The 14,572-nt window shown below is 39.2% G+C and overlaps 1 protein-coding gene across 1 annotated transcript in view; it reads left to right on the forward strand.

Moving 5' to 3' along the window:
• LOC149782723 (CD109 antigen-like) overlaps positions 1-14,258 on the forward strand; it is a 264,351-nt gene extending 250,093 nt beyond the window's left edge. Inside the window, exons 36-37 of the mRNA XM_089934226.1 lie at positions 7,524-7,612; positions 14,147-14,258. Coding sequence (XP_089790352.1) covers positions 7,524-7,612; positions 14,147-14,161 — 104 coding nt within the window. The 3' untranslated portion in view covers positions 14,162-14,258. The remainder of the gene's footprint in view (positions 1-7,523; positions 7,613-14,146) is intronic.
• Positions 14,259-14,572: the final 314 nt, after the last annotated feature.

Genomic DNA, 14,572 nt, shown 5'->3' on the forward strand with positions numbered 1-14,572 from the left:
GCTTTTGAGGCCGCGCCCCGATAAATGGAGTCTCTTCCAGTCGGATTACCTAGAAGCTATCTTAGCACCTTAGAGGACCGGAGATGGTATCTCCGGCGTATGGGGATGAACGCTCTCCACCGCTTACCTATTCATCTAAGGTATTACAACAGTAACGTATCCGAAGAAGAAACCAATTTTGCCTAGCAAAATGTTTGTTCAAAAATACTTACCTAGTCATAATACACACACAGCCTCCCAGCCTCCCCGCAGTACAACCACAGAGAGCGTGTTCTCTGCCTCAGTAGTTAATGGATATTCTTGTACTGTGCCACCAAGTCTTATATGTCGAAGGGGAGATCACTCTGCCTGACCGCCAAATAGGACGGCAGGCGACTTTGAGCTCCCTTTAACTATACGTAGTCCATGTGAGGGCTGAATTTCCAAGGTAGTGGTAGTTCTCCTAACGTATGATTGGATAAGTATTTTCGAAGAAACAGTTTGATAGGAGAAATTGTTTTCTGTATTTCTTCCGCTCTGGTCGGACATGTATAGGTCATCGCTCTATACATGGTTGATTCAGTTGCATCCAGCGCATGCATATTTCTATAGGAAACATTTTTGAGTTGTGTATATCTGCATAAACATTCCATTATATTTAACTTAGATGCTCGCACGGGTAGCCTATGCGACTTCACCAGTGAGGCTTGGGCTACATTATTTATATGAGTGCATATTTTTGTGCTCTTAAGAAACTCATTATATATGTTCAATTCCGCCGTCTTTTCTAGCACATACAGGTGAGTTTCGTTTACCATGGTATCCTTATCGTTGGAACGCCGTGCTTCAACGATTCTACCCGTGCGGGCCGTCCTTGACCTTCCCTACAGGTAGCATTGAATCGAGATCGTCTGCTACCACAATTTTTCCATCCTACATGTAGTATTGTCTTTATATGCTGCCTGTATGCTTCATTGCTTTACGAGACACACCAAAGCAAGTTCTGGTTCAACCTTTACATGGTTTAGTTCTGCACCGGCATTGTGTTCGAAAGACAGGTTCACGGCTACAGTTTTAAACGTTTTGCTCTATTTTGTCTTACATATTAGACCTATGGACAAAGCGCAAACAATAAACCACTCCAAAAATTAAAGTCACCAGTCTGCATGCCGACTTTATCCTCAGTGTGAATCTATATGGGGACAAGGGAGATAATTCATCGTACCCTTTAGCCACGAAGCGCCGGACATTGACAGCCTCCAAAACAGCTCCGGCATCAAAGTCAATATTATACAACTCAGCATTTTTGGAACTCCCTCTGCCTTGCCTCCTCGTGGTCCGACTTGATTCCTCTTATGGAACAGCGAGGGACAAAGCTAACAAACGGCCAAGTTCTCTCTCATTCAACAAACATAGGACAGGTTACATGGGTCAAATATACCATAACCCGTCCCAACTGATGATCCTAACGATATCCTCCTCACACAGATGGCATATTTACTCACTTCACACCACAAGATGATGCTTCTTGTTCTTCAGTCCCGTCAAAAATTCTATACTATCCGATGGCACAAGATGATTCGACCTTCTAAGCCTCCATTGAGGACGTTTTGCGCCCCCGAATCTTTGTCCACCTCCTCCTCCCACTCCGTCAACAACATGCACTACAGCTCCAACATCTTGATATTATGACCGAATAGAAGATTCCGAATTCAGTTACTTTCGCAGTCTGGAAGAGTTACAGACGTTCTGACCCCGACTTCATCATCAGTTCGTCGGCGGTTCTTAAATTTGCGCCCATCCGCCCCACTCCAACAGTATTTCATTCAGAACCCCAGCAGTTGACAGCCATTCTACGTACGAGTGGATCAAATGGCCATTGTTGACACTCGGCATTTAGTGAGCAATATCGTCACCTTGACTTCGTTTGGGCTTGCAACCTACGGAACACATCTTATCATCTCCCATTCCGAATATCTCAGTGCATGCATGGGAGTTAGTCTCTGCCCGAAGGACCCCTATACGGCCAAGAAAAGAGCACAACCTTTATCCTTTAACCTTCTGATTTAATATCCCAATGGATGATATCCACACCAAACCATTAAGGAGACACATTTCACTCCCTCCCACAATCACACAGTCTATACAGGGATAGTACGGTAAAACAACAAAATGACCCAAGGGCCACTCGTAGGACACGAACCTCTGAGAGCCGTCCTATCAAAACTGCAGCCATCGTCAACTTTTCTGCATACCAAGTGTATATAGCACAGATAGGGTTCTATCGTTCGTTCCTTACCTTTTTCTTTGTCCCAACGGCAAACAACACTCTACGTCTGATCATTTGCATAAGCGCCCTCAATCCATTCATCTGCGCCCCCTGGTTCCCACTGGAAACACCGCAGCTCATTTTGAACGCCAGCCATGAGGGAATCTTTGCGAACACTGAACTTAGAAGGCGGATATTTTCATGTCTCTATTCACAAGGCTCCGATGATGTTTCTGTGATTCGCCTACAAAATCATGGAACTCTTGTTGGGGATCAACGTCAACTGCTGGGTCTTCACTGGTATGACGAACCGAGTAATGGCGCATGTCAGGACCATTTCTGTGACGGCAACATCAAGTTACCTGGATGACATCGTGCAGCAACATCAAGTACTTAGATCTAGCAATACATGATAACCCTTGTTATCAATCTGGATTGTCATCAGCAAAGAAATATCCGACCGAGTAATCATATCAATGATTTGTTCACCTAGGTATATAATTCAATACAAATGCAACATATTTCGCCTCCTTCGGGATAGGGCATTGAATATTTGACCCACGGTAGTACATTTCATTCGATGAAATTGTATATGCACGGGAATCCCTTCACCTACTAAGCTTGCTCAGTGCGATAGAGGACCTCATGGTCGCCCTCTTATACGCCATTGCTAATGTTCCCTCTGCAAGAATGGAGTTCTTTAAAGTTGCCTACTGGATCATACTCTCACCATCTGAACCTAATTGAGGTGTCGTTTGCTAAATTGGAAGCAACCTAATTTAGCTCATGTCTACGACCATACCTACAGGATGCTAGCGGTTCATGCTCTCCCCAGGAACGATATCTTTATTAAATAATTCTAGAGAGGACAGCCATTGTGAAAGACTTTACCGGTGGTAGGAATATTTGCTTTTCAAGGTAGTTCTCATTATGTTCGACAACTCGATAGTACTGACTTATCTTAAACGACAAGGAGGAACCCCGTCCTACAATGGCGATTGGTTTCCAACGACAAGGGAGGACCCCAGTCCCCACACCTTTGCGTCATGATTTGGGATTTTCTAAAGTAGTGTTGTTGTGAACTAAGACAAAAATGTTCGCCATATCCCGGGACGCTTCAACGTACTGGCTTACTTTGTGCATGGAACAGTCAACTAGTACAGAAGGAATAGTCGCTCCATCCCTAGGTTCTTACTCAAATCTCTACCCGATGAGACCGACTGACTCTCATTTTTGTCTTTCCCGTCACAGACCCAAAAACATGGGGAGTCACGCTCTATCGTTAGATTGGACCTACCTGAACATATTCTCCTAACTTGCAACACCTCTGATTCTAAACGTGATACAGAAAGCAAGGGAATCAGCCTAACGACACGACAGCATCGCACCACTCTGATAGGAACACTTGTGGATCAACGACCTCATTAATCTTGCATCGGAAACTCCGTGGAAGATTCGGGTTTTCATTCATTTGCACAAACTAAGACGGCAGTAATTCCAACAAGAGCTCCTAAACCTGTACGTCTGGATATTATCAAACAGGTCTTCAGACTTAAATAATTCTCGCCATTAGTCTTGGAAACAATTGCTCATGAAAGCATATGAAGGCAAATGACACATTTTTACCAAGTGGCCCTCAAGCGAACATATCATACCTTTCCATGCATCTATCCCGCAGACAGCTAATATTTTCCTCTGGCACTTCCAAGAGAGACAGGTAGCACCGATTACGATCGAGGTTACTGAGCCACGATCGCTGACACCTTTCGTCATCATGGGAGAGAGGATATTGAAAGCACAGGACTTATCCTACCTTCTCGCCAACTCAGCAAACAAGGCCAAATACGTTGTGCCCAAAGCGGAACCTATCTTGGGTATTAATCTGGCTGGACTAGACACATTTTGAGCCAGATAAAGGACATCTTTGCCGCTCCTCTTCCCATAAGATTTGCCTCCTTGGGCCGTTAGCGAAGGCAGACAGAATTCGCAAAACAAATGCCCTATCAGAAGTCCCGATTTACATGCAAGTTCCGACACAACGGTTCATTCTTACTCATGATGGTATTCTCTTTCATCACGGAGAATCGTCTCCCTTCCACAGGTAACCAAATTTTTGTCCTGAAACCTCTGTCGCCTCAGGACACATAAACTAAAGGCCACCTACAAGACACAATCCTTGCTTTCATGTCATACCTTAATAGAACAGAGCGTTTTCGTCGACGGAGATCACGCCCTATTTTACTTCTGATAAAAGGATAGGAGGATCTATCAGAACAGATTAAGAGGGTTATTCGCTCAACATAGACGGAAATAACCTCAGCTCAAATGAACTTGTTCTCCACTTCGTCTCACGAGGTTCGAGCTTTTTCCCCTACCGTGCATCAGACTGGAACCAATTGTCTAACCATCATTCAGGCTGTGGGGTGGAGATTGGAGCCCACATTATCTAGATTTTACTTCCGAGATCTTTCATCTCAGAGGCCCCAATTCGATCTGATAGGACCTATATCCTCAGCTCAACAGGTCACTTTTCCAGATCGATCGCCAGCTTCTTAATTCGCGGCTTCACGACTTACTTGGATTTTGAGGAGGGAAATGTCTTTCCTTATGAAGCCACGCCATGAAAGATGGATTCCCCTCCAGATGGGTTACCTTGAAGTTGTCTCGCATACCTTAGGGAACCGGAGATGATATCTCAGCGGTAAGGGGCTGTACCGTTCTCAACCTCTTGCATATTCTATTTGGAGAAGAAACCAATTTTTTTCTAGTAAAATGTGTTTCATTGAGAAGACTTACTCAATAATAATACACGTACACCCTCCCAGCTCATCTCGCAGTTACCTCAACAGAGAGCGTTCATTTCGCTCCAGCAGTAACTAAGGTATTTTTAGGCTTTGCCACCATGTCTTATCTATAAAGGGAGATAACTCTAGCTGACCGCCACATGGGTCGGCAGACAACTTCTAGCTCCCTTTAGCTAAACGTAGTATCTGGGTGGGCTGGGTTTTCGAGGTAGTAGTATTTCTCCCACGGTTGGGTAAATATTATCGAAGACACCTACTTTATTAGGTAAAAAAAAATTGTTTTTTTCTAGTGTAATTTTTAAATGGAATGATTTTAAGAGCTTTTTAATCGTTTTTGTATTTGATATGTATATTAGAAATATTACGGTGCTGCTGGCGTTCTTTTCTTTATTATTTTTGTGCTTTATGTTGTCAAACTTTTTGTTTCTTTGTTTGTTTCGAGGTTTCAGAATATCATTCAATGCAATACTATACTTTGGAGCTTGTTCGAGTCGAACAATGCCCTGTAATAGCTATTAATGTTTAAATTATCGCGAATTAGTTGCACATGCTGCTAACCAAAGTGGAATTATATTTCTTCATTATTCTTAAACATCTGCCATGATGCGGAAATCATTGAGAATACGATTCATTCTTGGACAAGATATCTGTCAAAACTGTTGTTGGAACGTGGGCAATTAAATGTAAGAATTGAATCATTATTCTGTAGTAGTAGGTAGTAAAACAAATACCATTGCAGGTCGAGTTCATGGTGATTCATGTAAGAAAAATTGTTTTGTAACGATACTATTTAGTCCAATACAACATAATTTAACCAATATTAATGAACTGATTGTGCTTGTTAGTGAGGGAAATTATACTGAGTTCAAGCATGTCAAATGTCAAGTTATTCAGGAATGAAAGATGGTTTTCAAGCGATAACTTTAGGTTTAGAACAAGTACCTTAAGTAACCTTTGTAAAGGCGCTTTGCGTGAGTAATACGCCTATCGATTTCTTGAATCAAATGGTCGAAGGTCAGAGGTACAGTGAAACTGGAAAACAAATGCGCTCGGGGAAAACTGGAATCACAAAATGCGTGCCTGAACCAGACCTAATGGATAATCCTGCGGTTTCGACAATGAACAAGCTAAGGAGCTGAAAAATATGTGGACGAGATCACTGTGACTCAATAAATGATATGCCTCCAAAATCAGAGAACTGTTGCGTTTTGGGGCGTATGGGGTAAATGGTCCAGTTCAACGTTAACGTCACTGTTACCAATCGGTCGATATTGTTATATCAAGGCGTGACCCACATATAGTATTATTAAAAAAGACTATACTGCTTTGAGAAGTGGACGGAATATAGGGTTCACTTCATGTATTGGTGTGTTCGTCTCTATTCTTCAGCTTGTCCCTGTCTGCCATATGGTACTTCACCTGGATATCAAACTTGCACTATGTGTGCACCATGGAATGAAATTTTGTCGCGGATCAAAACTGATCTGATGTGAACTAGTTTTCAGGATCTGTTACATGTTGTTACACAATTATTTTGTCCTTTAATTATACTACTTGTCATCGAGTGCTTCTAAAGTTACACTAAAGTGCATTGCATGATTGCAGAATGGGCGAAATACTTTTCAGGATATATAAATAAAATGGCATAACACTGTATCCACCCTCAACTCCAACTCGTATTCTACACTACGTATTGACATCTAACTTGCAGTGTGTATGTGTACATTTTAAGAAAATGTCGTAATCTACTTTCCAGGATACAATAAACATTGCTTCAATTCCAAAAGGTGTGGTCTCCAAATTTAAACTAATTTCTTCTTGTAGGATACATGATCTTTGTGAGCCAGGACTGTGTCAGATTAACCCACTTAAAAAAGCTGAAAACGAACTGTTGACAGTTTGCTCACAGAATCTTTGCATCATTTTGTTGCTTCAAAAACGTCGATGAATGTGCGGAAATTACCGAGATTTCCTGAGAAGTAACGCAAAGCCCTTTGTCTCTTAAAGAACCTAGGGCTTTCATTTCATTCTTGATAATTGCTAAATGGCCTGTTAGAAATATGTTGTCGCTGAAAGGTATTCAAAATATCCTAATTTCACAACTTAATTTTAGACGCTTGGTAAAACTTGTTCCAGGCTGTATATACGATTTTCACGTACTCCCCAACACCGAGGATGCACCATATAATTGACGTGTATCAAACTGACCACCTTTCTAGGATGTATGAAATATTGCTTGTATCCGTGCTCTGATTTCCTTTTCTTTTTAAGTTATTTGCTTAATCAATATTCATTGTATGCTGCTCATAAGATAAATGTGGGTCTAATACTAAAATTACGTTAATGAGTTATAGTCTGCGATCTATTGAACACTGCGTTAAATATACTCACTCGTGCGCACAGACGCTGCAGCATCGCTTGAACTCTTATAGACTTACAAGTCTAATTTATTATTATTATTATTATTATAGGAAATCGCGCAGTTATGTTTTATGAGTCCAGACTGCTGAAAGACAGCGGTATATGTGACATTTGTAGTGATGACTGTGGATGCAGAGCCGTGAGTATACGTTCGTAGGTCATTGTTGTAATTGGGCTATAGAGATAGCATTCAACTATAAATTAATGGCATGAGCCGTAAATTTAACCGAAATGTAATTCAACTTGTAATTTCAAAATTTCATATTATATTTTCAGCATGTTAACTTCGAAACGTTAACATTTGGCATCGACCTTTTAGAATGTTTACTTTTGATTAATGTTGAATTTTCCGTGTCTGATTTTAACTTATAAGATATACATGTAGAGATCTTAAGTGCAAAAGAATATATTTAAAGTCATGATGTAAAGTACCAAATTCACACTTGAGAATAGCAGCATCCGGGAAAATGCAATCTTTACTGTAGCGTGAATATGAGATCACGTGTGTGTGTGTGTGTGTGTGTGAGAGAGAGAGAGAGAGAGAGAGAGAGAGAGAGACTAGACTTCTTGCTCAGATCTTTATACAAATTTTAAAACTGCGTAATCATAAACGTCGTTAAACGTCTATTAATATCGTTAATTGTACATATTTCCTTCAGGGCTGATACAAAGCTAGTTACAATGCTTTATAATATGAAGACATGGATCAGTTTAATTTTCTCCGTTTTCATCGAAACTTTACGGACTTTTTGCCCCTGTTGGATTTAGAGACCTAGTATCCATTTGCTTTATATTGACAAACGTCGTAGGTGGCATACGTATTGTACGCACACATTTCTTGTTTTATATAACATTTCAATTAAGTGAATTATATCTATTCATAAATGAGTAATATAAAATTATGCAGGCCATAATTACAGGCTGAGAATAGTGTGGGTTTGGTAATATTGGAGTGGTGAGTGATTCAACGATAAATTAATTTTGTGTTTCTCTTTTTCACTTAATTTTCACTGACGCAATTCCTTAAGCTTGTTAAACTTTAGTTATTTTTCATATCTGAGTTTTACTTCTGAAGTATTTTAAATCTGTAATTAGCTTGTCACCTCTTTCTTCCAATGACGTGTTTGATATGACTATTATTTAAGGTCAATGGTATGCCTTTTTCAACACACATTAGATACCAGGTTTGGTTGGACAGAGCCCGCTGTAAAATATTTTGCCTTACAGACTTTTATGGTCAAGAAGCTATCAATAAAGTGAGCAGTTTGCGAACATATGCTCATTACACTGGTTTACAATTGTTTTAGAAATCGTCTGCTTCAGAGATAAAATGTACTCTTTATTATGGATTTTGATCTGCCGAATTCAAAGATAACAATTAAGACGACTGATAACCTACTGTTTCCAAGATGTTTAAGATTTTACATTTTACGTCTATGTATATTGTGTAGCGTTTTAATCGTAAATTACAAACCTAGTTTTTTTTCATGTGTTTATGGTTGCTTTACATGATAATATCTCACTTGTTCTGTTTATGTAACGCTTAAAGAAAGCAAAAGGGCTATATAATTTAATTTATTATGAAACAAAGGGCGAAAAATGTTTATGCATAGATAAGTACATAATTTAGTCCTTATTTAGTATCTACTCGGCGCTTCTCTGTTTGTCTCTTGTATTTATTAAACGGAGCATTTATTGTCACTGTCCAGCAATAGTCTGCAAGCATAAATGGGCTCTTATATGCCCTGATAACGTTTCTCCATTGTTGCAATGTCCTGGTGAAATCGCTTGCCGTGCTCGTCGCTCACTGTTCAGCAGTTCGGTGGAAAAAGTCTAGATTCGAGTGCAAAAATGTATCTTTAGTGACGTGTTGTAACCAAGGCTTTTGCGTACCTTGATGAGGTTTCTACAAACTCCCTGTAGTTGTCTGCCTTGTTGTTGCCGAGAAACTTTGTCGCCACTAACAGGAAGGCTTTCCATGCCGTTTTTTCCTTGCCACTCAAAGCACGGTCAAATGCATCATCTCGAAGAAGTTCACGAATCTGAGAAACTACAAAGATACCTTCGTTTATCTTTGCGTCACTTAACCTTGGAAAGTTTCCACGAAAGTATTTGAAAACAGCTTGTGTTTTGTCAATGGTCTTGACAAAGTTCTTCATCAGTTCCAGCATGATGTGAAAAGGTGGTAACACAGTCTTCCTTGATTCAACAAGTGGTCGGTACGGAACACTTTTCCTCCCAGGTTCCAATGACATTCGGAGTGGCCAATCTCTCTTGATGTCGTAGGAATCTCTTGCACGACTATCCCATTCGCAGAGAAAACGGGAGTACTTTGTGTATCCAGTCTGCAGACCAAGCAAGAGAGCGAGAACCTTCAAATCGCCACAAACCTGCCACTAATGTTGATCATAGTTTATGCACCTCAAAAAAGCTGTTGAACGTTTTCATACGCTTCCATCATGTGGACTGCATGACCAGCTGCAGCTGATGGCAAATCATTGCCATTATACAGCAAAACAGATTTAAGTCTAGTCTTTCATGAATCATTCAACAGTTTCCACTCATCTGGATCATGAACGATGTTTATCGGCTACCATCACACCATTGATGTTGCAGGCTACAAGATCACCTTCCATGAAGAATGGGACAACATCTTTTTGGCGGTCACGGAACATGGACACTCTAAAATCGCCTACCAGGAGATTTCACGACTGTAATCTGTAGCACATCAGCTCTGCCTTACTCTTGGATAGCTCCAAGTCCCTGAAAAAGGTCATTCAGTTCACCTTGTGTTATGAAGTATGGTTCAGAGGAGGAGGATGGGAGAAAATGTGTCATGTGACATTGATGGTTCAGGACTAGAAGTTTCATTCTCTTCCTCTTCTGACTCAAGTGAGAACACCATGGAGTACTGGGCGTATAGCTAGCTGATGGAGTGTTTGGACAATGCACAGCCAACTGCTTCTTCTTTGACACACTTTTCCCAACTAGAGGCACCATGCAGAAATAACAATTGCTGATGTGATCTGTTGTCTCTCTCCAAATCATTGGCACTGCGAAAGGCATAGATTTTCTTGTCCTGTTCAACCACAGGTGAAGATTTGTTGCACTAGTGTTGCAACATATATGTGGTACCCATCCCTTGTCCTGATCTCATTTTAAATGATCGACTGAAATTTGGAGCTAAATGAACTGGTGCACTCTTAAGTATGACATTTAACTTATCAAAATCCTCCTCACATTTGTCGGACCAGTAAAACATAATTTTCATACTCGATAAATTTTTCAGTGGTTCAGCAGTGCTGAAGCAAACTGGAACGAAATTTTCTATCAGATCCAGCCATACCTAAAATCGTATCCGTTGTGTTTTTTAACTGATAGGCACAGTGAATTCAGAGATAGCCTTGATCTTAGCAGCTATAGGTTTAAAGTGTCCATGTTCCACGATAAGTCCTACAATTGTAACAACAGCACGGAAACCCCCACTTATGGATAAATTTAGAAGTTTGCATCAGTGAGTTTATCAAAGAATTTCCGAATCGTCTCCAAGTGGACCGCTCCGGTGGCCTAGTTGGAGCGTCCGCCTCGGATGCGAGAGGTCGTAGGTTCGACCCCCGGCCGAGTCATACCAAAGACTTACAAAAATGGTACTACCAGCTGCCTCGCTTGGTGCTCAGCATTAAGAGGTTCGTGTTAGGAATGGTCGGCCTGGTGTCAGGATAATGTGACTGTGTGGGACATCATGCTACAGGACTGAGGCATGATGCCCCAGTGCTAGACATCACTATAAACTGCCACATTGCAGACATCATAGCGATATGACTGAAAAATTGTTAAAGCTACGTTAAAAATCCAAAACACATCACATCACAACAAGTGATCTTTCCACGTGCCCTTGTAGATGATGGCATCATCGATGCAAGCATCACGAATATCTAGATGACATGTAATCATGTTCATTAAACGTTGAAAAGTTCAAGGCGAACCTTTTATCCCAAACAGCATCACCTTATACTGATAAAGTATGTCAAGAATACCAAAATTTTCTTTTGTCCTTTCTGTCCATGGAATTCGCCAGAATCTTACAGAAGTTAAAATTTCGGTTATATATTTATTATTTTATAATTTTGTCAATGCAGTCAAAGATTCTTGGCAATGGAAATGAAAGTTTTGTCACATGATTCACTTTCCGATAGTCACTTCACATGTGGAAAGTATTATCTGACTTCGGTACAGGAATGAATGGTGAGCAGTCAATTATGTTAGGTTCTATGAAATAATTTTTCAGCAAATACTAAATTTCTTTTTAAAACATTCCTGTTTGAGAGTGTTCACCCTGTACTGATGCTGCTTCACAGTTGAGGAGTCTACAATTTCAACGTTATGGAAACAACTCATGTTCAAGAAATAGCTGCGTTAATTCATTCTAGCTCTTTTGTTGCAGATGTGAAAGTTTTGGTCCAGATTATTCACAATTTCTGAATTCTGATGATTTCTTAAACTAAAGTCATTACAGTCTGATTACATTCTATAGCTTAAATTCCCACTGTGTGGACCAAAATGACCGCACGATTAATTTTGCTATCTCTATCTACATACTCCTTTGGCATATTTATATGACAAGGTCGATTTTACCGCCTCCCATGTGTATTAATAAAATGATTTAAATCACTCACTCACTTTTCAACTGTGAAAGGACCATAAAACTTAGCCTGAAAAGGATTTTAAGGTAAGGGCAAGAGAGAAAGAATTATATCACCAGGCATAAAACTTCTTTCCTTTGTATTTTTATCATACCTTAATTTCATTTTTGGAATGAATAGCGTGCAGATTAGTTCCAGCAACTTCACATGCCTTTGACAACCTATATTTAAAATTAGAAAGAGTCGACAAGGCTCATTTTTGTATCTTCGATTAAAACAAGTTTGTCATTTAAACTTTTAAATTGTCCACGGACGATTTATTCAAAAACTAGTTCAAAGTGACTAAATCATAAAGACTCCTGAACTGATTACCTAACGGCAAACAACGGCAAAAGTGAACACTTTCGTCCCAATCCTTTTCAGTATGAAAATAATATATCCGATTTATATTTATCACAGTTTGATAAACTCTTTCTAAAACCCTTTGAATTTTAGAGTGATAGGCAGAAGACTTGAATTGCTGGAAGACTAATTCACACACAGCTTGCTGGAAAATTCTAGACATAAAATTTGACCCTTGATCAGAATGGATAGATTTGGGCAGGCCAAACTGAGTAAAACAAAACTTTATCAAAGCTTTTACTATGGTGTTAGTTTTAAGATTCTTTAAAGGAATTGCATATGTGAATCTTGTAGAAAGAGACATTACGGTCAACAAGTACTGGTTGCCAGACTTGATCTTGTGTAAGGAACCGACACATTCTACCAATATTCTCCTAAATGATTTGTCAAATGCAATAATAGGTCACATATGACCCTTTAGGTATCTTCCTCTACAGTATTTACAAACATCACTTAATGTTAGGCCAATAGAATGATTCAAAATCTAGCGATACAACAAACAAAATAAATGATCCCTATATAAATATCATATGATTATCCAAAGGAGTTTTATGGGTCAGACTAAAATTACTTGACTATATGACTTTGGAACAATAACTTGATAGTTCACTGACAATTCGTCACCAGCAAGTATATCAGGTAGTCTCCAATTTCTCATAGGGAGCCCATGTTTTACAAATACCTAACGGGTACTGGTATGGCTTCAGTTTCGCTAATAGCCTTCTGAAACAAACTGAGATCTCAGGATCTTGAACAATTCTGACAATGCAAAGTTAACGTAGAAAAATAATGAACATAATAATGTCCTCTACTTTACCTCAGTTCACAATTAACATTTTTTAAAAATAACCTATCATCTAATGGAAATGTTCATTCTGGTAGATTCCAAATGTTTGAAAGATAAAATCTTTGTTATAATTAGAAGGTCTGTTACTAAAATTATAATATAACATGAGATAAACAACCGGTGTATCCGCGATTTCGTGATGAATTTTAAATGTTCTAGACTGAGATGGAGATAAACATGTTGTTTACAAAACCAAAATCAATGATTCAGGTCAGAGCAAATAAACTTGATTTTTGACAAGGTCAAGTCTAAAATACAATTATCTGTTGGCTATAATGAATACAAAACTAACAAACAATGCAAATAAAATTTACAAAAAACTAAACATCTTTAAAATGCAAAAAAAAGAAAAGAATTTGCATCATATACGAACAGAAAATGCGTGCATATAATTAATATATGCAAACAATATGGAGGGTAACCTCCGCCATAAAATCATGATTCCCTTATGCTTCTCAGTATGCTGGCATCTCGTGTATTGCCATCAAGGTTCCAGCTTCAAGATCAAGATCACTATTCTTGTGTTTTTATTCTTTCTATGCATTTGCCTGTAATGCCTTTGCGATCGAGTTGTAAAGCCAGGCTATTTTGCATGTGTGCCCAGCAATTTTGCAGTACTGTCTTAAAACCAATAGTCAGATTTGTCATCTTACCATGATAGGTAAAGAACATGCATTGCAGGGTAACTATTAACAAAGGGCGTAATGGACGATGCTATAAATAAAAAATGTTGGTTCCTTATTTCGGATAAAATTATAACTATGTATTTTCTCCTCTCCAGATCATCGGAAAGTGAAGACAATGAAAGGTTCGATCTCTGCAGCTGCCTTCATCAATGTACGTGTTGATGCTGTAAACAATAAATACTTTTGTGAATAAACTTCTGATTTGATTTTCGTTTTAAACGTGTTTTAGTGAAATAATATTACAAGGCAATGAGGTCGTACTGTTCTATCAGCTCCCGTTGAATTTATATTTGAACAGCGTAGTAAATAGTAAACGACAGCACCAAAAATCAATCGCATGATAACATGTTGTAAACAAAGCAGATATACTGGTAAAGAGATAATATTCCAGCTTAGTTATTCATTGTTTTTCTCTTCATTTATACTACACTAGTATTATTCATTCTCTCTCTCTCTCTCTCTTGCACACCCACATGTGCTCTGTTGGACTTTAATATATTAAAAATCGTGTTAATTTGCCT

This window comes from Sinohyriopsis cumingii, chromosome 15 (assembly GCF_028554795.1).
Source record: "Sinohyriopsis cumingii isolate HCF-2022 chromosome 15, ASM2855479v2, whole genome shotgun sequence".
NCBI classification, from domain to species: Eukaryota; Metazoa; Mollusca; class Bivalvia; order Unionida; family Unionidae; genus Sinohyriopsis; species Sinohyriopsis cumingii.